The sequence below is a fragment of the Orussus abietinus genome, unplaced genomic scaffold, assembly GCF_000612105.2.
Source record: "Orussus abietinus isolate OABI.00-Male unplaced genomic scaffold, Oabi_2.0 scaffold75, whole genome shotgun sequence".
NCBI classification, from domain to species: domain Eukaryota; kingdom Metazoa; phylum Arthropoda; class Insecta; order Hymenoptera; family Orussidae; genus Orussus; species Orussus abietinus.
In genome coordinates, this window is record NW_019394267.1 from 72 (window position 1) to 23509 (window position 23438).

The 23438-nt window shown below is 40.0% G+C and overlaps 1 protein-coding gene and 1 long non-coding RNA gene across 4 annotated transcripts; one reads left to right on the forward strand and one right to left on the reverse strand.

The window, feature by feature from the left end:
• The first annotated feature begins 322 nt into the window (after positions 1-322).
• Positions 323-20919, forward strand: LOC105696791. Of its 3 annotated transcripts, none has more exons than XM_012419518.2 (9): positions 323-531; positions 11803-12068; positions 13239-13321; positions 14669-15069; positions 15740-16317; positions 16965-17307; positions 17898-18263; positions 18955-19345; positions 20321-20919. In XM_012419518.2, the coding sequence occupies exons 2-9, from the start codon at positions 11828-11830 to the stop codon at positions 20714-20716; spliced, it is 2799 nt and encodes a 932-aa protein (XP_012274941.1). In that variant the 5' UTR covers positions 323-531; positions 11803-11827; the 3' UTR covers positions 20717-20919. The 3 variants fall into 3 exon arrangements, with proteins under 3 accessions (XP_012274941.1, XP_012274943.1, XP_012274942.1); XM_012419520.2 differs by having other exon boundaries at positions 14675-15069; XM_012419519.1 differs by lacking the exon at positions 323-531 and adding an exon at positions 10940-11064.
• Positions 9376-10210, reverse strand: LOC105696792. Its single transcript, XR_001103747.2, has 2 exons — positions 10104-10210; positions 9376-9690 (listed from the first exon to the last, which is right to left on the reverse strand). It is a non-coding gene; the product is annotated as an uncharacterized LOC105696792 (long non-coding RNA).
• Positions 20920-23438: the final 2519 nt, after the last annotated feature.

The following is a 23438-nucleotide window of genomic DNA, read 5'->3' on the forward strand; positions in this document are numbered from 1 at the left end:
TGGCGGTAATTCAGTTGCCTTCTTTTTCATTGTCCAAGGGGCATGTAACGCTTCTAATTTGTTCAAAGCTTCAAAAAACACGTAATACACTTTTAGTTTGTGCATATTTGTCCCATATGACACGCATTAGTTTCACAAACCACGTAATGTAGCAAAGCAAACTCTGCATGAGTTTCGTTGCGAGGTCCGACTAAAGTAGTTCCGTGAGTCGTCGCAAGATGGCGTCGGATGGCGCTCACACCTGCCACCTGGGTTCACCTGAGCCTGCCCAACCCCACCACTTCCATCGGGCCCGTTGCCCCTCTCCTGTCTCGTGCTACGTAGTTCAGAAATTCCAAGAGCGCCGTGCGGACGGTCTAGAAGTTTAACTGTCACCTGCGAGGAGTATCTATCGTCGTCCAGGAGTACCCGAAATTCCGGAATCGCGAGCGGGCGGGAGAAGGATATCTATAGTGGGCGGGTCACGAGGTCGAGAGAGACACCCTTAACCCCCGAGCAGCGGTAGTCGAGATCGGAGCGCAGGACGCGAAGGTGAGTCGGGGACTCGGGCCCAAGTTGTGGGTCGTCATCGACGCCCTCGAAGATGCTCCTATAATGGAAGTCGCTTTTATTTGAGTTAAATCGTCCGAAGATGTTGAGGAATCTCGGAGTTCGAGGTTAGACAGGGGGTGCGGACCTCGTGCGGCCCAAAGAAATGGTCTGCATGGCGTCGGCAGACGTCCTGGGCACGCGACGCGGGCCACCCTGCAGGTTCGGAGGATCCTCGGTAGTGGGCGTGCGCGTTCCCAATTACTACATCTCCATCCGTATTCCTCGATTCGGAATTCATCGGGCAGTATTCAGTAAATCGCATGACTCCGTTGCATTAATAATTACGATTCAATCCTGAGCGTTTCAACGCTTAAATTTCAGATTTGCTGGATTTGGATACGATAAATACCGGATTTCAAGGGCGATGGAGATGTCCCTGGGGACTGAGGAAAGAGACTCCGGAATGGGGAATTGTGCATCGAATATGGGATATATAAAATAATTCTCTTTCGGAGAATTAAATCTTATGAGCTTGAAGACCGCCATTGAGATGTTCATAATCACGCGTTGAAGTTTCAAATTGTTCGATGCATCCGGTTTAGAGATAACTTTCATCATTATTTTGATTTTTTCATACGCATCTATGACACTTTCGTAACACCTTAAAGTCAGTAGTGGGCGTGCGCGTTCCCAATTACTACATCTCCATCCGTATTCCTCGATCCGGAATTCATCGGGCAGGATTCAGTAAATCGCTTGACTCCGTTGCATCAATAATTACGAATCAATCCTGAGCGTCTTGATACTTAAATTTCGGATTTGCTGGATTTGGATCCGATAAATACCGGATTTCGAGGGCGATGGATATATCCCTGGGGACTGAGGAAAGAGACTCCGGAATGGGGAATTGTGCATCGAATGTGGGATATATAAAATATCAAATCAATTACTACATCTCCATCCGTATTCCTCAATCCGGAATTCATCGGGCAGGATTCAGTAAATCACATGACTCCGTTGCACCAATAATTACGATTCATTCCTGAGCGTCTTGATACTTAAATTTCGGATTTGCTGGATTTGGATCCTATAAATACCGGATTTCGAGAACGATGGAGATGTCCCTGGGGACTGAGGAAAGAAACTCCGGAATGGGGAATCGTGAATCGAATGTGGGATAAATAAAATAATTCTCTTTTGAAAAATAAAATCTTGTGAACTTGAAGACCGTCATCGGGACGTTCATAATCACGAATTGAAAGTGTAAATTGTTCGGTGCATCCAGTTTGGAGATAACTTTCATCATTATTTCTACTTTTTCATATGCATGTATGACACTTTCGTAAGCCCTTAAAGTCGGATGTGGGCGTGCGTATCCGTTTCAAAGGTCCCTGGGGACTGAGATAAATGAAAAGTCTGGGATAAATACTGGAATAAATAAAACATCTTATTTCGAGAAATGTAATTTCACGATATTCAAGACCTTCTTCCTTGAATGATATAATATATTCTTTCCACAAAAATGATATCATGTAGGCATTATCATCAGGCATTATTCTAAATAATCGTTCTCTTTTAATTATTTAAAGACCTTGTCTCGGTGTAGGAGTGTTCGACGTAACAACAAATTATGGTGTTCGGAACCTTTTTATGGGACCGTTCCGTTATGGGCCCAAGGCCCACGGCAAAGGTCGCCGGATTGGAAACGATCGAGGCCGATTGTGTAGAAGACCTTAAGTTTATTGGCCAGGACTAATAACTTAACTGACCAGTAGTAAATGTTACGGATAATAACGCTGACACTTAAATTTTACACAATCACGGGAATAAATAAAAGAGAGCCGAGAGTAAATCGCAAAGTGGGCACATGCAGGATAAAAAATTTATTCCCTGAAAAAAATCGCTTGATTGACAGCATTAAATTAATTGCAAATAACGTTCTGGCTGTGAATCGAATTTTCACTTAAATTCGTTTCCTTCGATCCGCTTAAGTGTTTTCGCTAAATCGTTTTGCTAATTTCAGAGTAATTTTCAATTTCTTTGAACGGAAGAAAAATTTCTTTATTTCTCGGTGCAGCAAATTATCTTTTCCTATATTGCTGCGATGATGTGCATACCTATGCATAATTATGCGACTAATTAATGCAAATCTATAATATCTGAGGCGAAGTGGGTTAATCAGTTCGACTGTAATTTCAATTAAGAAAAAAGGGATGGGCAGTCATTTCGGTAAAGAAACGAATGCATAGATATTTGTATAAACATAACTTCTAGATCGAAATGTAATAAATATTTGTTAAGTTGCAGACATGTGCTTGCACTTCGTTGTCATGCAAATAAGACTTCTAAATCTGATGTGATGGTATTGATCGGGTACTCATTTGCATAGCGTAAGTGCGTAACAATGGATGCATACCTACGTCTACATTATATTAACTATTGTAGATTTTTATAAAGACCACCCAGATACTTGGGCGGATAATTATTGATAACGTGTATTACATACGTTTAGATTAATACAAATCAGCACGAGTTACTCTTCTTCGTGATACAATAACGACGTGATGATAACCAGCCCGGAAGAGCACCGATTCGACGTTTGTTTAGAAACAAATTAATATATGCAACAATTATCGTCGGTGGATGCTGTATATTTCAGTATTAAAAAATGGTGCAAATGTAAGGCAGCGAAAGTTTGTAAGATCGAATTACAATCGCGGTTGGTCGAAGAGGGACTAGAGGTAAAGGTAGACGTAGATAATACGTAGATTAGATAAGTAGATACGTATATAAAAATATAGATGCTCGAGTAGATGGATATTTCAAGTCTGTGTTCAACCTTCGGGTTAAACCTCGTTTTTTATCCCGCCTTGACACAAGAACGGACGGATATGTCTGCGGACAAGAATAAAAAAAAAATATTATTCTTTCGATAAATTAAATCTCACGAGCAGCACGTGCTTCCTTAGAGCCTCCATAACCACGTGTCAAAGTTTCCGACGGTTCGGTTCAATACTCCTTAAAGGAAAAAAAAAAAAAAGTATCTTATCCGGGACTGTGGGCGGTTTCACTTCACCTTAACCGACTTTATGACGGAGTCTGATAGGGAAATGCTGCCGACTTTTGTCGCACTTCGTACCGGTCATACCACTGTATTAAAAAATGAAAAACCTGACGTCGCGCTTTTTCGAGGAGATTCGCTGACCGACCTCCACAGATTGGCAGATATGAGAAGGATATACACAGCAAAGTGTGGCGTGATAATACGGGAAGAAAGAGGAGAAAAATAATTCCAAATTTAATGGACTATTGTAATAAATAAGGTTAATGAAAAGGGAAAGGAATTCATTTTCAGCGGCTTGAATTTAACGGGAAAAAATTAAAAAAAGAGAGATATAACGATTCCATCTTATACTTATTTTATGTATACTTTGTTTGTATTGAATGTTATGTATGTCACCAGTCATATCATTGTATAAAAATATGAAAAACCTGACGTCGTACTTTTTCGAGGTGGCAGATATGAGAAGGCCATACACAGCAAAATATGGCATGATAATACGGGAAGAAAGAGTAAGAAAATAATTCCAAATTGAATGGACTGTCGTAAAAAATAAGGTTAATGAAAAGGGAAAGGAATTCATTTTCAGCGGCTTGAATTTAACGGGAAAAATTTAAAAAAGGGAGATATAACGATTCCAACTTATACTTATTTTATGTATACTTGGTTTGTATTGAATGTCATGTATGTCACCAGTCATACCATTGTATAAAAAAATGAAAAACCTGACGTCGTGCTTTTTCGAGGTGGCAGATATGAGAAGGCTATACACAGCAAAATATGGCGTGATAATACGGGAAGAAAGAGGAGAAAAATAATTCCAAATTTAATGGACTGTCGTAAAAAATAAGATTAATGAAAAGGGATCGTAAGGAAAAGGAATTTATTTTCAGCTGCTTGAATTTAACGCGAAAAGATGGAAAAAAAAGGGAGATATGTTATAACGATTCCATCTTATACTTATTTTATTTATACTTTGTTTGTATTGCATGTCATGTATACTTTGTCTTGTAAATCTGTAGTCAAATAATTCTGTTAACAACTGGGATGCAAATGAGAAACATAAATCGTGTTTAGGACGAGAATCCTATCGCAACCTTTTATCCGTCACGGTGCAAATGTTATTACTTAAACAGTACTTCTTTTATTAGTTAATGTTAAATAACAATCGGTTCCATGATAGTAATTAATGGAAAAGCAACGAAGTCTTCGCTCGCGGCTACCTTCGATGACATAATGTTAATAACATTGCACAATTTTTCTGCAACGTTGCAAGTGATAAGTGTGACAATTGCAGGCTTGCTGTCGCATTTCGAAAGATTACAGATTCACCGTCATTTTGATTAACAACGAAAGGACTACCTGAACATATTTTTTACTGAAATTCATATACGAATTACTTATCTATATACAATTATTTATCTATACACTTTATTTATCTAGTGCGGAGTATCTCGACTTTTAAGGAAATGCTAAAAACTTTCGTATCAAAGACCCTTTTTTAAAGATGACGTCAAATGGTCTTTCTATATATCAGAACGTTAAAGTATTCATAAAACTTTTCTCCGAACTGAGTGCGTCGAATCATTTGAAATTTCATTTTTCGAAAAAGAAATTTTTTTTATTTATCCTGAAGTAGAACCAAGATCACAGTTTTTTAGTGAAAAATGAACTTTCACGAGCATCGCGCTCTTCCTTAGGGCCTTCATAATCACATGTTAAAATTTCAAATAATTCGGTGTACCCAATTTGGAGAAAAGATTTATAAATATTTTAACGTTTCATATATATAGAATGACCCTTTCATATCACCTTAAAGGGAACGAAAAATAAGAGAAAGAAAATATCGTAGATTGTCGAATTCGTTAACCTCATAAAAGGACGCGATAAAAAATGTGTTCGTAGGAGTATTCATAACTTTAAATTCCCCCAAAAATATGATTTTGAAAAAATCTGCCAACGACTATATCGATTCTTGCTAATGAAATCTCATGAAATTTTTCAATGTATCCTTAAAAATGACGGAGATGATATGGCCAGTCAAGTTAATGGAAGTTGCCTGTGTGCTCCGGCAAAAGTAGAAAATAACCGGAGCTCCTCTCCAAGAGATGCAGAGTAAGCCCCGAAAGATCGTCGGAGGATTCGAGACAAAACAAATATGCTAGGATGGCGCGAACGGCAAATATCGATAAGCGTGATAAGAGGAGACAGCCTTATCTGAACGATAAAGGGACGCGTCGCGAAAGATACGGGGAATGTCGCTTTATAAGGACACCATCAAGAGCAGCGTTAGGGTTGTCGAAATCGCATGAATTGGGCTTCAAAATGGCACATATATCGCTCATCGATTTTGGGACGATGTCTCCCGATTATTTAAAACGACCATACTTCATTTTACCAGTTGACATATTAACTGGTTTATTTTATTCTAATTTATTTTAATTTTCTCAACGTCTTAACGCGGTTACTGGAACAATAATTCTCTTGGTGAAATTTAGGAATTCTCCCATGTTGCACGAGCGGTATTTAATTTTCATAAAAGTCGCTTGATTCGTGTTAATTACACATATCCTTGCCAGATAAAATAAAAATCGACACATTGAAGTGTACCGGAAACGTTATTTGGGTGTATCGAGTTGCGTGGGGTCGAGGTGAGAACATCCCACGTGGATCGTCCTAACCTCACATTCGTTCTACCGGCGTGGAGTGATGAGAAAAATCGGTATAAGTCTTGCAGACTTGGTTTTGGTCTTGCGCTTTTATAATAACTATGGTGGTCTTGGTCTTGGTCTCGCGTTTTTTTTGCAAAAACCATGGTTTTGCAACGTATACAAAGATCTGTTCTTTTTTGTAAAAGAACACTAAGACCTGGCTATTGTTGCAAAATGAAGACCAAGACCTGTTCATTGTTGCAAAATGAAGACCAAGACCTGTTCATTGTTGGAAAATGAAGACCAAGACCTATTCATTGTTGCAAAATGAAGACCAAGACCTGTTCATCGTTGCAAAATGAAGACCAAGACCTGTTCATCGTTGCAAAATGAAGACCAAGACCTGTTCATTGTTGCAAAATGAAGACCAAGACCTGGCCAAAATTGCAAAATAAAAATCAAAACCTGGCAAAAATTGCAAGATGAAGACCAAGACCTGGCCAAAATCAAAACCTGGCAAAAATTGCAAGATGAAGACCAAGACCCGGCCAAAATTGCAAGATGAAGACCAAGACCTGGCCAAAAGTGCAGAAGAAAAACCAAAACCTGGCAAAAATTGCAAGATGAAGACCAAGACCCGGCCAAAATTGCAAGATGAAGGCCAAGACCTGGCCAAAATTGCAAAATAAAAACCAAAACCTGGCAAAAATTGCAAGATGAAGACCAAGACCATAGCCATGGTAGACCATGGTACTCTTGCATTTGCTCGTCACTACCAGCGGGAGTCACTTTCCCCAAACACCCATCGAGGCAGAAATTTGGGTCCCTTGGATCCCAGATCGCAGAAGGTGCACAGTAGGGCCCTTATTTTCGGAACCCACCTGCCGGTCCGAGTAACTTTACCTGGCCTGCGGCCAGGTAAGGCCAGTGGAGATTTACCAGGGAACAAAGGGCCCACTTGGGTCCTCTTGGGTCCTCTTGGGTCCGGTGGGTCCAGTGGACTCTCGCGGGGCCCAGGTGGTCCCCGTGAATACCGACCCCCCTCCTTCTTATGAGCACGGAACACGGAATAAGCACGATCGCAAGGCCCACCGACGCATTCCTGGCTTTCCAAAATGAGGTACCTACTTGGGTTTTCGGAAAATCACTAGGACCCATTACTTGGGTCCCAACGTCCTCGGATACCGAGCGAAAAATTCATTTTCTGGGTGACATTAAGGTGATGTGAAAGAGCCAGCCTATATATGTCTGTGAAGTCAAATCGTTGGGGAAAGTATTCTCCGAATTGTATGTACCGATTCGTTTTAAATTTTACCTCGGGAATATGGAGGCCCTGAAGTACGCCCTAAAACTCAGGAAATTTAATTTTTCATCAAAAATGCATTTATTTTATTTATTTCATTAACGTGCTAAAATTTCACATCTTCAGGGTAAGGGCCTTTTGGGACCTTCTTGTCTATCCTAGTTCCAGGGGTGGGCTTGAAATGCCGGCGAAAAAAAAATTTAATTGCTACTTTTTAATATTATTGAAAATTTCACGTCTTCAGAGTAAAAGCCTACTCTTAGGACCTTCCTATCTATCCTAGTTCCAGTGGTGGGCTTGAAATGCCTGGCGAATCGGAATTTTAATTGCTACTTTTTAATATTATTAATAATTTCACATCTTCAGGGTCTTTATCCTGAAGGCCTACTCTTGGGACCTTCTTGTCTGTCCTAGTTCCAGACGTGGGCTTGGAATGCCTAGCGAATCGAAATAGAAACGACGGTGCAACAGGTTGCGAATCGCTATGTGCTGCCCTGTTTTGCAATGTAGATAACGATAGAGGAATTGTCAGAGGTATAGATCGTTGCTGCTTGAAGGCGATTAATGCGCGAAATAGAACCCGGAGACGCATAAAAGTAGAAAGTCTGATTAAAAGAGAATAATTTCTTTGAATGATGCTCTTTTGGATCAAATAATAGAATTATAGAATTATCATAATAGAATCAAATAATAGAATAATAGAATTATAGAAAATAATAGAAGCTGATTCGAATCAACGTTTAAATTCCAAAACAGTTTGCAACTTTTTGCAAATCCTGCAGCCGGTCTCGCGTCACTTCAGCGAATCGACATTTAAATTCCAAAGAAATTTGCACATTTTTGCAAATCCGGCAACTTGTCTCGCGCCACATCAGCGAATCAAGGTTTAATTTGCAAAGAAATTTGCACCTTTTTTTGCAAATCCTACAGCTGGTCTCGCATCAGTTTCAGCGAACCGACACCAAATTTCTGCAAATCTTGCAGCTGGTCTCGCGTCATTTAATCGAAACGACGTTTAAATTCGAGACAAATTTGCAAATTTCTGGAAATTCTGCATCTGATCTCGCGTCATTTCAGCGAATCGACGTTTATAATTCCGAAGAAATTTGCATTTCTGCAAATTCTGCATCTGATCTCGCGTCATTTCAGCGAATCGACGTTTATAATTTCGAAGAAATTTGCGAATTTTTGCAAATCCTGCATCTGATTTCGCGTCATTTCAGCAAATCGACGTTTATAATTCCGAAGAAATTTGCGAATTTCTGCAAATCCTGCATCTGGTCTCGCATCAGTTTCAGCGAACCGACACTAAATTTGGGACAAGTCTGCAAATATCTGCGAGTCCTGCAGCTGTCTCCGCGTCATTTTCAGAGAATCGAAATCCAGCCGGCGGTGCAACAGGCTACAGATCTGCATACGGTGCCCTGTTTTGCAATGTAGATACTGTTGACGGAGTGACGAAAGCGACGAATGTGGACTGAAACGAACACCGAGATACCGAACCAAGCAGATCATGGGGCAAACCGTTTCCCCACGTCACGACTTTAAGCCATTTTCTTATCGAAATTGCAATAAATATAGGACAAAGAATGGTCCCCTTCCACTAATCAGATTTGACGATACCCAGTACCGAGACTAAGCATTCCAACCGATTAATCAGAAGATTTAAAAAGTGCGTTAGAAGAAAATTCATACCACAAGAAATCGCGGCCATGTTGGAAAGTTCTGTCAGCCTACAAAGCGATCAATTTAGCACTCGTGAGACGCACAATTTGACAAGGAACTGCGAATACATACTCCTCGAATGATCTTCTCTTTGGTTCTCAAAATGTTTAACACTTTTTCACTTTTAATAGTTTAAACATCCGAAGTTGTTACAGTCTTTCCAGAGACGCAGGATGTCGAGACGAAGACTTTTGGCCTTTACTCGTCTTTCTCGGGGTTTTACATAAATGTTACAGTGTTTCTTAGAAATGTTTATATGCCGGAGTTATTTACAAATGATAATAGACGTTGGAAATGTTTTGCAATGAGGACGCCGACGGAGGCGCGTTTACTCGTTCTCATGACGCGTCGCGTCATTTACATTCAGCGACGGGTACGGTTGGTTGACTCGAATCAATTGAAAGTAGGGATGACGAACTCTGAAAATAATCATTATCGATACTTCATCGAGATCAGTATTATATACATACATAGAAAAAAAATGCACGCACTGCATGTACAGTTTGGATCGTAACATATGTCGAATGAATGACTAGAAATAATTAGTAATGACAATATCGAGGCACATATGTAAATGTATAAATATGTATGTATTTTAAAAATATATGTATTATGTTTATGGTATATACTTTGAGTGATAAAGAATTATATCGAACAGGCTTTTAGGCGTGATAGCAGTTACGCAAGTGATATCAAGTTAAGCGTTGCTGGTCTTTGTCAGGACTCGGATGGGTGACCTGGGTAATTGTTTAGGAATCTTCTAGGAACATTTTCCCGAGGCTTCGGTTTGCGTGGATGAAAATTGTGGTTTTAATTGGAACTGAATATTTACACGTGAGCTGGTATAATGAGTAGTAATGAATACTGGACGATGTTTCTCCGTGAAGAATGATTTCCACTTAAACGTTGTTTTCGCTTTTGTAGACGTCATTGGATAAATAAATGTTGAGATCATTCGAATCTGAAAATAATCTGCAATATGTTAGGGGGGTGATGAAGCTTCTCCGAAATTTTCCGTACCTGAAAAGAGAAGCGAACTTCAATTGAGACGAACAAATCTCGAGGATCGTATTACTTGCAATGAGGCGATTTTTCTCCATGAAGAATGATTTCTACTTAAACGTTGTTTTCATGTTTGTAGACGTCATTGGATAAGAAAATGTTCATATCATTCGAATCTGAAAATAATCTGCAATATGTTAGGGGGGTGATGAAGCTTCTCCGAAATTTTCCGTACCTGAAAAGTGAAGCGAACTTCAATTGAGACGAACAAATCTCGAGGATCGTATTACTTGCAATGAGGCGATTTTTTTCTTTGAAGAATGATTTCCACTTAAACGTTGTTTTCATTTTTGTAGACGTCATTGGATAAGAAAATTTTCAGATCGTTCGAATCTGAAAAAAATCTGCAATATGTTAGGGAGGTAATGAAACTTCTCCAAAATTTTCCGTACCTGAAAAGTGAAGCGAACTTCATTCGAGATGAATAAATCTCGGATCGTATTACTTGCGGTCGCCCCTCTCTCATTCTATCTTTCTCTCTTTCTCTTTCTCTACCTTCTCTCTCGTTCTCTCTTCGTGGTCGCGTACCAGCTTGGCGGGCGTAACCGATTCCTCCGATGGCAGATGCTCAACTGCGATCACGCGACGGTACAGACGCTGGGTACATTCCAATTTGCGCTTTCAGTGCCTCCACCGTTGACATTGAGTTTCAGTTTTTCATTATCAGTGATCTGCAACCGAGTTTCAGTTCCATGACGTCATAAAACCTCTCCCACCTCTAAACCGTGGAGGTAAGGCGTTTGCACGGTAACCGGTGCGTGGTTTCCATTCTAAACTTTTTTTTTAATTTAGCCTACATTGTCATTTTAATCAACATTTTTAATGAATGGAGACGTCTCTTAAACACTCACGAGTCGTGTGATAATATTTCAGCTAGCTCGGTGGAATATTGTCTGAAAGATGTGTCTTATTTCTCATACGCACGGTAACCGGTGCGTGGTTTCTATTCTAAACATTTTTTTTAATTTAGCCTACATTATCATTTTAATCGAAATTTTGAATGAATGGAGACGTCTCTTATATACTCATAAGTCATGGGATAATATTTCAGCTAGCTCGGTGGAATATTGTCTGAAAGATGTGTCTTATTTCTCATACGCACGGTAACCGGTGCGTGGTTTCCATTCTAAACATTTTTTTGAATTTAGCCTACGTTATCATTTTAATCAAAATATTGAATGAATGGGGATGTCCCTTATACACTCACAAGTCATGGGATAATATTTCACCTAGCTCGGTGGAATATTGTCTGAAATATGTGTCTTATTTTTTATGCGTTATTTCTATTCTAATCATTTTTTTGAATTTAGTCTACATTATCATTTTAATCAAAATATTGAATGAATGGGGATGTCCCTTAAACACTCACGAGTCGTGTGATAATATTTCAGCTATTGTGTTGGCAACTAAATGATTGCGAATTTTGTAGATAGGTGGTATCAAAAATGGATTTGACTTTTTGTTTTCAGGACGGGAGACCAGAGAGCGACCACGATGGGCAAGGCCATTTTGCTCCTGACGGTCCTCCTGGGGACAGGGATTTCCGTAAATTCGGCGGAAGTCGAAACTACGACGCAAATTGCCCAACCAACCACCCCGGAAGTCGAACCGAAAGCAATTAATAGAGTCGGATATTCACCCCAACAGCAGCCATCGAACGCTACGACGACCACATCGACCACTACGACCACCGAAAGACCATCGAAAGATGTCGTCAATGAGTTGATATCTGCAGGTGATTCCCAGATTAGAGGGGAAATCTATCAGTATCGGGGGAAATGTCTAAAGATACGGCCATGAATGAGTTGAACTACTTAGGGCAATAGAAAGACATGCAGAAGGATTAACCATTTGAATACGAAGCCATTTCGACATACGGGCGAAATTCGTCTGACCGTGCAGGCAATATTGGACCGAACGTCGGGCGCCTTTAGGCGCTCTCAGCAGCCAAAGGATTAAGGCGATGTAAAAGTGGCATCCGAAAGGTTAATCGTTCATGAAACTTTTCGTTTCTTTAGTGGGTGTACCGAATTGTTTCCAACTTTGCAAAATGAATACCGAGGCCTTAAGGTAGGTCCTGAAACTCATAGAATTTCATTTTTTTTTTAATTTTGAAAACGTGTGTAAACAAATATTTGAAAAATTGAAATTTTATGAGTGTCAGGACCTTCTTTATGGCTTTCATATTCACATTGTCAAGTTTGAAACGGTTCGGTGCACCCTGTTCGGAGAAAAGTTTCATAAACGAGACTTCTTCATGCCACTTTCATATCGCCTTAATTAAATATATTTAAAGGAACATGATTGGTCGGACATGGAGTGACTCTGCTGTCGGATGAACTCAAATATATATATTAAATATATTTAAATATTATATGTTACAATTAAATATGTATATATAAAGGAACATGATTGATCAGAAGGAGCGACTAGTATTAGATGAAATTTTTTAAGGCGTTATGAAAGAGCCATTCTATATATATCAAAACGTCAAAATATCTGTCAAACAATTCTCAAAACCAAATCAATTCAAATGATTTCCGTCCAGTTTGGCGAAAAATTTTATAAATATTTTAACGTTTTGATATATATAGAATGAACCTTTCGTAAGACCTTAAATGTCTGAAAATTACTCCTGCACTGAATTAATTTTTATTTATTTTGCTGGGACGTGGTAAATGAAATGCGCCGGGTCTGAAGTTTTGTACTAAAGAGTGTTCTTGTTATTTTCTAGAAAAATAATCATCTCAGTCGTTGAGATCTATCGTGTCCTCGAATTACAATGCTTGCTGCCCACGCGCATTTTCCTTTTTCTGTCGTACGGCACACGTAATGGGTTATTTTATAGTCCATTACTCCTTGTATAACATTTCGCGTTTATTATTATTATTTTTTTTCTTTATAGCGTACATGAAGCCTATTTTCAATCCCAAGGATATCCTTCTGCAAGAGATTCGATCTCTCGATGAGGAGGCCTCCAGCGAAAAGGTGAAGTTTCCTACTTTTTTGGGTGGACATAATTGTGCACAATGGCGTCCTCGTTTTCGATTTGCGTGATTCCTTATTTGTTTATGTAAATTTAGGCGGCGGGAGATAGAAAGGGTTGCAATGTAGGGTAATTATTAGTTTCCACCTTCAAGGTAAGAACCTGAAAAAAATTCCTATCTCTATTAATATCATATTTCTGTTAATTTTACTCGGGGAGATGAATTGCTGTTGATAAAATCCAATTCTTGGAGGTCGATGTAGGTTGATGATATCGGAAATTCGGCGATTCTCGGAAATACAAACTCACTGGCTCGATAAGATTTGACAAACGTGACAGAGCTTTTCCAAGTTCATCGCTGAACTATTTAATTACATGTTTGTGTAATTAGATTTCAGTCATGAGTACCTATTTATTAAATGAAACGTTTCGATACATATTAAAGAACATTTAAATAATACCAATTCCGGTGACAATGAAGATGTCAAAATCATTAAAGACCCACCGACGATAATGCGATGACGACAATATACACTGAACTTCCGCATGTGAAATCGACAATTTCGTATGACATACAAATGTTGACTAAGGACTTCACAACAATGTAAAATTTTGTCATCGGGGAGCCGATTCTCAAGAATATACGAATTTTTCTCATGTACGTATAGATTCGCAAAAAAAAATGTTGCATTGTTACGAAGACGGGAAATTGATCAACGTTTTAAAGTCGCACGCGAAATTGACAATTTCGCGTACAATTATAAAACATTGACTAATGACGCGACTTCGCAACAATGCAACATTTTTTTTGTGCAAATCTCATCGTATGTGAAGAAAATATCGATTGTTGCATAGTCGCGTAATTAGTCAACATTTGAAAGTCGCACGCGAAATTGACAATTTCGCGTACAATAATAAAACGTTGACTAATGACGCGACTTCGCAACAATGCAACATTTTTTTTGTGCAAATCTCATCGTATGTGAAGAAAATATCGATTGTCGCGAAGTCGTCAACATTTGAAAGTCGCACGCGAAATTGACAATTTCGCGTACAATAATAAAACGTTGACTAATGACGCGACTTCGCAACAATGCAACATTTTTTTTTGTTCAAATCTCATCGTATGTGAAGAAAATATCGATTGTTGCATAGTCGCGTAATTGGTCAACATTTGAAAGTCGCAAAATTGATGACGTTGACCAATGTATAAATTGGAGAATCGGGTCCTTGGAGTCATTCCGGGGACTAAAATGTCCCGTAGTTGGTTGCAGCCGGAAACGAGGAAGCATTGTGCACGTTTGTCCGAATTCTTAATCGTTTGTGGTTAACGGTTAACGATATCGCAGATTCAGGAGGAAATGGCGGAGGCCATAAAGGCGGAGGCGCAAAAGTTCAAGTACCACCGACCGAGTACTTCGGCGAACTCTAATTCGCCGAAGGGAAAGTCCCGAGGAAATTCGACGTTCCTGACGTCTACTTCGTTCACCACGTCCGAAAGCCATGCCTTGAAGGAACTGTTGAAGGCTGAGGACGCCACCTTGAACGACGGCCCCACCGAAGCCGGCGACGCCGACGACGAAGACGCCGACGACGAGGATGACGAGGACGACGAATATAACGACGACGACGAAGATGAAGACGAGGACGAGGACGAAGAGGACGAGATGGACGACGAGGAAGACGTTATGACCCAGTGTCCCGATTACTGCAGATGCTCCGGACTGTTCGCCGCTGCAACCACTGCGAAGTATGCAACTTTCTACGCTAATAAGGTGGCGAAGGTCAGCTACTCTCTCGCAGGGCAATTTCGCAACTCAAGATTAGTTCTTCATTTGCAACATCTCGTCCGTTAACTCGATCAGCTGTGTCTAGGGTATTCGATTCGCCAGAAGTTGGATTAATAATTATTAAAAATTGCTAGGGATTATTCGCTCAGGAAATCATGTACCTTGTTACTTGATATTAGGTCGTTTCCCCGCGTATCGGCAAAGACAATGTAACTTTTATTTTTCTGCCAAGAACAATGTAAATTTCATTTATTTCATTATTCAGCTGTATATCGCTGAAAATCGTGGGAAATCATCGAAACATTGTCACAATATTAAAATCTACTTGGTAATCTAAGGTCACTTGTTATCAAGTCGCATAAAATCAAATCGGCTCTCATAGTAGGAAAACGTCATTGAAAGGAGTTAATAAAAAAATGAAACGTCTAGTTTGGATTTCATACTTTACTATTTTAATGTAAAGTACATGATCGATGCAATGCATAAGATATTTCGGCATTTCCTAGCGGCCATATTTCTTTGATTTTATGCTACAGTTTCTTTAACTCCATTAAATGAAATAATATCCTGGAAACGAAGAGGATTTCTTCTCAGGGTTTGTGATGTTTCATTGTTCGATGGTTTGTCCAGGTGCAGCAGGCTCGTCGAGGGGCAGAATTTCGGCCCCGGGATCGCCCATTTGAGGGTGGAAAATGCCGCAGAAGTTCGGCTTGGACCTCATGCCTTCCAGGAACGTGATCTTCAACAGCTGGAGTCCATCTTGTTCGTCGACACCAGGATATCCGAGTTGGATCGCACGTCCTTCGACGGCTTGCGTTACCTCTTTGCGGTGAACATGACGAGGAACGCTCTTCTGGATCTGCATCCCGATACCTTCCAAAACAACACCGAGTTAAGCTTCCTGACCATCTCTGGGAACCCCCTGAGGTACTTCCAGATCAAAGGCAAGGACTACTTGCTGGATGCCCCAAGAGTTGCCGAGCTGGACTTCTCCAACAATGGACTGCCCCGACTCCGCCGAACCGCATTTGTCAAAATGCCGAACCTGGTGTACATCAATCTGAGGAACAATCAGATCAAAACCGTGGAGAAGGCGATATTCGATCCGCTGGACTCCCTGATGGAGCTGGACCTTTCGGATAATCAACTTAGCGTCATTCCTCCTGATTTATTCGAGGACAAGGGGGTGCAGACTCTCAAAGTCGCTGGTAAGGTCCTGCAAATCAATTAAAATTAGTTATACATTGTATAGTTAGTATATCATAGTTATATATTGTCTTTGATAGAATTAAGGTGATATGAAAGTAACGTCAGAGTTCACGTTCATGAAACTTTTCTCCAAACTGGGTGTACCGAATCGATTTTACAATATAAATATGGAGGGTATAAGGAAGGTCTTAAAACTCTCGAAATTTCAATTTTTTAAAAATTTGTTCATGGATATTTTTTTAATTTGTTATAATAATGAAGTTTCATGAGGGTCAGAACCTTCCTTATAGCTTCCATATTGACGTTGTAAATTTTGAAACGATTCGGTATACCAAATTTGGAGAAAAGTGTCATGACCGATTGACCTCTCGGATGCCACTTTCAAATTCCCTTAAGATATCGCGTTAGTCACTTAATATAGACCACAAAAAAAGTACCACACTCCGAGAAAAAAAATAAAAAACTGTCGGAATTATGGATGACTCCTGTGATAATACTTGGTCCTTAACGTGATCTTATGAGCTTGTCCTTTACATTATTGCAGGAAAAGAATTCTGAACACGTATCGACGTTTTATGACTTAAGTTTCCGGGTTGATTTCCTGTACTCCTTTTATGCCGAATGTACTTAAACAGTCAATTTTCAGGCAACAACTTGACGACCCTGGCCACCATAAGAGCGACGAAGTTGACGACCCTGGACGCAGCGAGGAACAGGATCAAGGTCCTTGCCAAAGAAGACCTTATAGGAGTTCCATCCCTGGACCAACTGATCCTGGCGTCCAATGGACTCAAGAGAATCCATCAACATGCCTTCGTCGACCTCAGTCAGCTGACTTATCTGGATGTCAGCGATAACAAACTCACGTCCTTAATGGAGCATCATCTGAGAGCGAATCCTAGACTGCAGATTCTGTTGATGAACGACAATCCTGGGTTGGAATCCTTGCCCGTCTTCAGGACGACGGCTCAAGAATACGAGACCTTCAGGTTGGTATCCTTTGGATCGCCTATCGAAACGAGATTCTGAAGGTTGCGCCACAGAATTACATTTTTAGCCAATTTTAAAACAGTCAATCCTTAAGGCGGCGCGAAAGCGGCTTCAAAGATCTCTCGTTTATGAAACTTTTTGCCGAAACTGGTGTACCGAATCGTTTCAAACTTAACAACGTGAATATGGAGGCTATAAGGAAGGTCCTGACGCCCATAGAATTTCAATTTATTTTTAATTTGTTTATTAATACTTTGAAAATTTTTGATAAAAAATTTAATTTCATGAGGATCAGGACCTTCTTTAGGGATTCAACGTTCACGATGTAAAGTTTGAGACTGTTCGTTGTACCCAGTTAGGAGAAAACCAGCTGTTTTTTTTTTTTTTTTCTACTAAAGTATCTTGACGCTCTCTATTGTTTCAACTCGTGTTTATGTTTGCACTTTGAACGTCAATTTTCATGGGTGAAAAGTGATGGGGTAGGATTATAAATAAGAAATATGGATCGAGATGTTACTTGAAAGTCCCTCTTCATCTGATCGATGACGACAAAGGATGAGGAATTATTTCACCTTGTACCTTCTTTCAGCGTTTATCGTTTGGAATGTTCGAATTGCGGTCTCTACTCCCTTAAAGAGGGTACCTTCAACGCCATGCCAGCTCTGACTCGCCTCATCTTGTCGAAGAATCGTCTGTCGAGTCTTCCCAAGGGACTCCTGGAGCCATTATCGTCTCTTCGGGAACTTGACCTATCCGATAACGCCATCAGGGTTTTGGCTACCGACACTTTCCGGGGAGCAACCAGCTTGTCGAAGCTGAATCTCGCAGGAAACGCCCTGGTGACTCTTCAAGTTTCTCCGTTCCTGTTTACTCCTGGTCTGTCCAGACTGGATGTAAGCAGGTGTTCCCTCGAGAGAGTATGGAGCGAGGCCAGGGTGCCCCTGAGGAGCCTTCGGTAAGGACCTGGTTGACGAATTGTCCTGTCAATGTGACTTTTCACCTGCTACTCTGCTCCAAAATGCACCGATTGGCTCGCAATTCTTTTTCTGTCATCCGTGATGACTTTCAAGCAATCGAAGCATTTTGTTGCATGAAATATTGCCCCAACATCGTAAGGTGACTTTTCACTTGCTGTTCTGCTACAAAGTGCTTCGATTAGCTCGCAATTCTTTTTCTGTCATCCGTGATGGCTATCTCTCGACTTTCAAGCAATCGAAGCATTTTGTTGCATGCAATATTGCAACAACATCGTAAGATGATTTTCCACTTGCTGCTCTGCTGCAAAGTGCACCGACTTACTCGCAATTCTTTTTCTGTCATCCATAAGGACTATCTATTTTCTACCAATCGAAGCACTTTACTGCATAAAATATAGTAACAATGCAGCAAGTGAAAAGGTACCTTAACGAGTAACATTGCACCATTCCTGACTGATCCTATCATTGGACCTTAATCGAAGAAATCCTGTCATCCACTATGTCCATCTGTCTACTTTCTACCAATCGAAGCATTTTACTGCATAAAATATAGTGACAATGCAGCAAGTGAAAAGGTACCTTAACGAGTAACATTGCACCATTCCTGACTGATCCTATCTTTGGACCTTAATCGAAGAAATCCTCATATGAACTCGCTGTTTGTTTAAGATTCTTATCCGTTCGCGGAAATCGACTCCGTCGATTCACCGTAGAGGAGTTGCGAGCAACTCCGAAGTTGTCCGGGTTGGACATGTCGCACAATCCGTTCAACTGCGACGAGGACTTCAACCAGGCCATCGAATGGCTGATGGAACACAACGTCACACCAGCCGAGTCCGTGAAATACGCGAACGACTTCGGAAATGCTGATGACTATTCCGAGGGAGAAGGCATCAACCAATGGAGCGACCTTGCCAAGATGGTCTGCGAGAACGCGGATGCTGGACCACCTCCAAGACCAATTCCACACAAGACAAAGGACTTCCCCCACATCGTCGTGGACTTCGATATATCCAGGCAATCGAATCAACTTCTCGAAGACGATATCGATGGGAGCCAGGTACATAGGAAAGAAAAGATAAGGGGCGGAGTTATCACCGGGAACTCTTAGATCTCGTCGTAAATCCTTCACTCGGTACATCGTGAATCAGAAACGTTTCCAAGACACTTATTCCATTGCGGTGGGAATGTTTCATCGCTTAAGGCGATGTGAAAGTGACGTTTCATTTATATGACTTTTCCCCGGATTGGATATACCATATCGTCTGAAAATTGATCACGTAAATAGGGAGGTCCTAAATTTGTTAATATTTTGAAAGTTCTGTGTAAAACAAAAAGAAATGGAATTTCAAGGGTGTCGAGACCTTCTTTAGAGTCTCTACATTAGTGTGGTAAAATTTCATTTTGTTTCCATTACGGTTGAGATGTTTCATCGCTTAAGGCGATGTGAAAGTGACGTTTCATTTATGACTTTTCCCCGGACTGGGTGTACCATATCGTCTGAAAATTGATCACGGAAATAGGGAGGTTCTAAACTTGTTAATATTTTTAAAGTTCCGTATAAAACAAAAAAATGAAATTCCATTGTGATAAAAATGAAATTTCATTGTGATAAAAAATGAAATTTCATTTTTCATCACAAATTGTTTAAGATATCTATGAAGAAATTTGAAAAAAATGAAATTTCATGAGTTTCAGGACCTTGCTTATACCCTTCATATTTGTATTGTAAAGTTTGAATCGATTCAGTTTAGAGAAAAGTTTCATGAACGAGAATCCCTTGACGGCACTTTTGCATCGCCTTAAGACCTACTATAACTTCTCATAGGAACTTAGACATATGAATATGTCTTGTTTACTGGAAAATGAGTAGAATTGTCGTTAATGCCGGATTTTTTATGCTTTTGACGCTACTTTCACTTTACCTTAAGACCTACTATAACCTCTCATAGGAACTTAGACGTCTGAATATGTCTTGTCTGCTGGAAAATGAGAAGAATTGTCGTTAATGCCGAATTTTTTTATGCTCTTTCAGCTGGACCATGGTCAAGGCCACGACGACGAGGCCGAAGGTGCGTGGACTGCCGAGGATCAGAAGGAATATGAAGATTACTCCACCCTGGGACCTACTGAAGAGTACCGACCTTGGTACGGAGGTGCCATGTGGTCGGTAATCACCGTAATTCTGATTACTTTGGCGGTTCTGTTAATGGCATCCCATATAGCTGTGCGCATGGCCAGACGTAAAGGTCGTGGGCCAGTGATCCGCACCCCGATGATCCTCCGCCAAGGTCTTATCGATAACAAGAACTGCGGATTGGTCTACAAACCTCTTCAGGAGGAAATCCCGACCCCTCGCATGCCCAAGAGGGGCAGCTTCTATTCGGTGGGCACCTTCCATTATGATAAGATCGTGCCCGAGAGCGTGTAATCGGCATATCATTATCGCTACTTACGATACAATACGAACGCATCGGTGATGCCTTAACATCTTAGATTTTAATGGGAGTAACCTATGATCGTTACTACGCGGATTAAGGGGGTATGAAAGTGGCGTCTAAGAGGTTTTGTTTATAAAACATTTCTCTCGACTCGGTTTACCGAATAGTTCGACAAACCTTACAACGTGAATAGGGAGACTATAAGGAAGGTCCTGAAACTCATGAAATTTCAATTCTTTTCAAATTTGTTTATACGTATTTTAAAAATAGTTTATAAAAAAGCGAAATTTCCCGAGTTTCAGGACCTACCTTAGGGTCTCTATATTCACGTTTTAAAGTATGAAACGATTCGAGACATGCAGTTAGTAGAAAAGCTTTACGAAAGATTGAGCTTTCGGATGCCACTTTCACATCCTCTTAAGGGGGTATGAAAGTGGCGTCTAAGAGTCATTTATGAAACTTATCCCGGAATCGGGTGTACCAAATCGTCTGAAATTTCACCAGTTTATTTGTTAAGCCCTGGGGAAGGTCCCTACACCCATGGGACGGCATTTCTTTTAAAATTTGTTATAAACATTTTTTATGTTTCTGTACTGAAGTTAATTCCATGGAAGTCGAGACCTTCCTTAAGGGTTTCATGTTTGCGTGGTGAAGTTTTCAATGATTTTTGGTTACACTTAGGTCGGAGGAATGTTTTGTTAACGATTGACTCCTCGGATGCCAATTTCATATCACCTTAATGGATTCGCTCGGAGTGAGGACAGTTAACAGCACCCTTAAGGTGGTATCAAAGGCCATAAACTGCTTTCATAGAGGACCGATCGAATGCTTTTCGCTCCTGACTTGTCCTGAACTGAACTTCCCTAGATCGCGACACTTCACTGCGAGCATGAACGAAGAGGCGGTATTCTGGAAATGGGTGGGATATTTATGCATAGGAACAAACCATTTTGGGATTTGTCGATGATTCATTCTTGGTGGAATTCCTTTACAAAGTCCTAGGTACTCTGATGGACACGAAGGCTTTTCTTGCGGATATATTAGGTCGAGGAATAAATTCCCGCCGTTTTAAGGTGACATGAAAGGGTTATATATCTATCTACACACATATACCGTATAAATATTAAAAAACACTTTTCTCCAAACTAGGTGCGCCGAATCATTTGAAACTTCAACACGTGATTATAGAGGCCCTAAGAAAGAACTCGATGCTCTTGAAATTCCACTTTTCACAAAAACAAAAAAATGTAATCTTAATTCCAGTCTAGGACAGATAAACAATTTTTTTTTGGAGAAAAATTAAATTTCACGAGCATCGCGTTCTTCCTTACAGCTTTCATAATCACGTGGTGAAGTTTCAAATGATTCGGTGCACCCAATTTGAAGAAAAGTTTGATTAATATTTTCACTTTTGAGATATACTCGTATATGACACTTTCATAACACCTTAATTACGTTACGTTACGTTAAACATGGCGAGAATTTATTCCTCAACCTAATTGTGACGTGTATGACGGGAATTCATGTCCATCGGCATACCAAGACCTTAAGGAATGGTATTAGATCAACCGGAACTTGGATTGTTAATTCTTTGGAAAATAATTGGAGGACTTGAAATACAGTGGGGAGGAACGACTTGCAAATTCGTGGTCATTTATTAATGCCTAATTGTATATTCCTGACGCACTTCAGATTTGTAGATTATTCCGTTCTGAATAGACTTCGCGTCCAAGTTTCGGGCGATTGATTTAAGGCGGGGTGAAAGTGGCGTCAAAGAGGTCTCATTTATGAAACTTCTCCAAACTGGGTGTACCGAATCGTTTCACACTTTACAAAATGAATTCGAAGGCTACTTAGAAGGTCCCGAAACCCACCTTTCAATTTTTTTTATTTTAATATTTGTTTATATATACTAAAAAAAATTGTATAAAAAATGAAATTTCATGGGCGTCAGGGTCTTCTTTATAGCCTTTGTATTCACGTTGTAAAGTTTGAAACGATTCGGTACACCATGTTCGGAGATATTTTGTAAGCGAGATTTCTTTGATGCCACTTTCACACCGCCTTAATTACTTAAGGCGGGGAAATAGTTTGAATCGTTGTTGGTTCTAAGTGGCGGCATTTCGTCTTTTGAATTACCTTAAGATTGACTAGGGATCCTTGGTTGACAAGGGTGTAGCTCTTAGAGAGGTGCCGAATAGTCGCACCTGACAATCTTATATGGAGACATGTAACTATGTAACGATGTTAAGCGATTCGTGCACTGAGAAATATGTCCTCTATATTTAAACCAATCATCTGGAATTTGGATGGGGAGTTTTTTTTTTTTTCAGTGTTTTGTCATCCCCGTCGACGATTGATGGGTCCGAATTGCTAATTTAAAGGGTTAGGACGAAATGAAACGTTTGTCGATGTTCAAACGCCCTGTATGCAGTCACATAATACCTATAAGTACATGCTGTAAATAATGTAAAACGCCTTAATAAAGCCTTCTCTATTTAGAAATGGGCACCAAAACATTTGGTTAACCTCTGAGATATGTAACAATGTAGCAAGGCAGCAGGAAGGTAATTTGAAAGTGGCGTCAATGAGTTCTCGTTCATGAAACTTTTCTTCAAACTGGGTGTACTGAATCGATTCAAACTTTATAATATAAATATGGAGGGTATAAGGAAGGTCCTAAAATTCACGAAATTTCAATTTTTTTTTTAA

Excerpts from the sequence above, each read along its gene's own strand:
- LOC105696791 (XM_012419518.2), top strand. The coding sequence starts at position 11,828 with ATGGGCAAGGCCATTTTGCTCCTGACGGTCCTCCTGGGGACAGGGATT. Across the intron at positions 17,308-17,897 it reads CAAGAATACGAGACCTTCAG|CGTTTATCGTTTGGAATGTT; the intron begins GTTGGTATCCTT and ends ACCTTCTTTCAG. Across the intron at positions 18,264-18,954 it reads GTGCCCCTGAGGAGCCTTCG|ATTCTTATCCGTTCGCGGAA; the intron begins GTAAGGACCTGG and ends TGTTTGTTTAAG.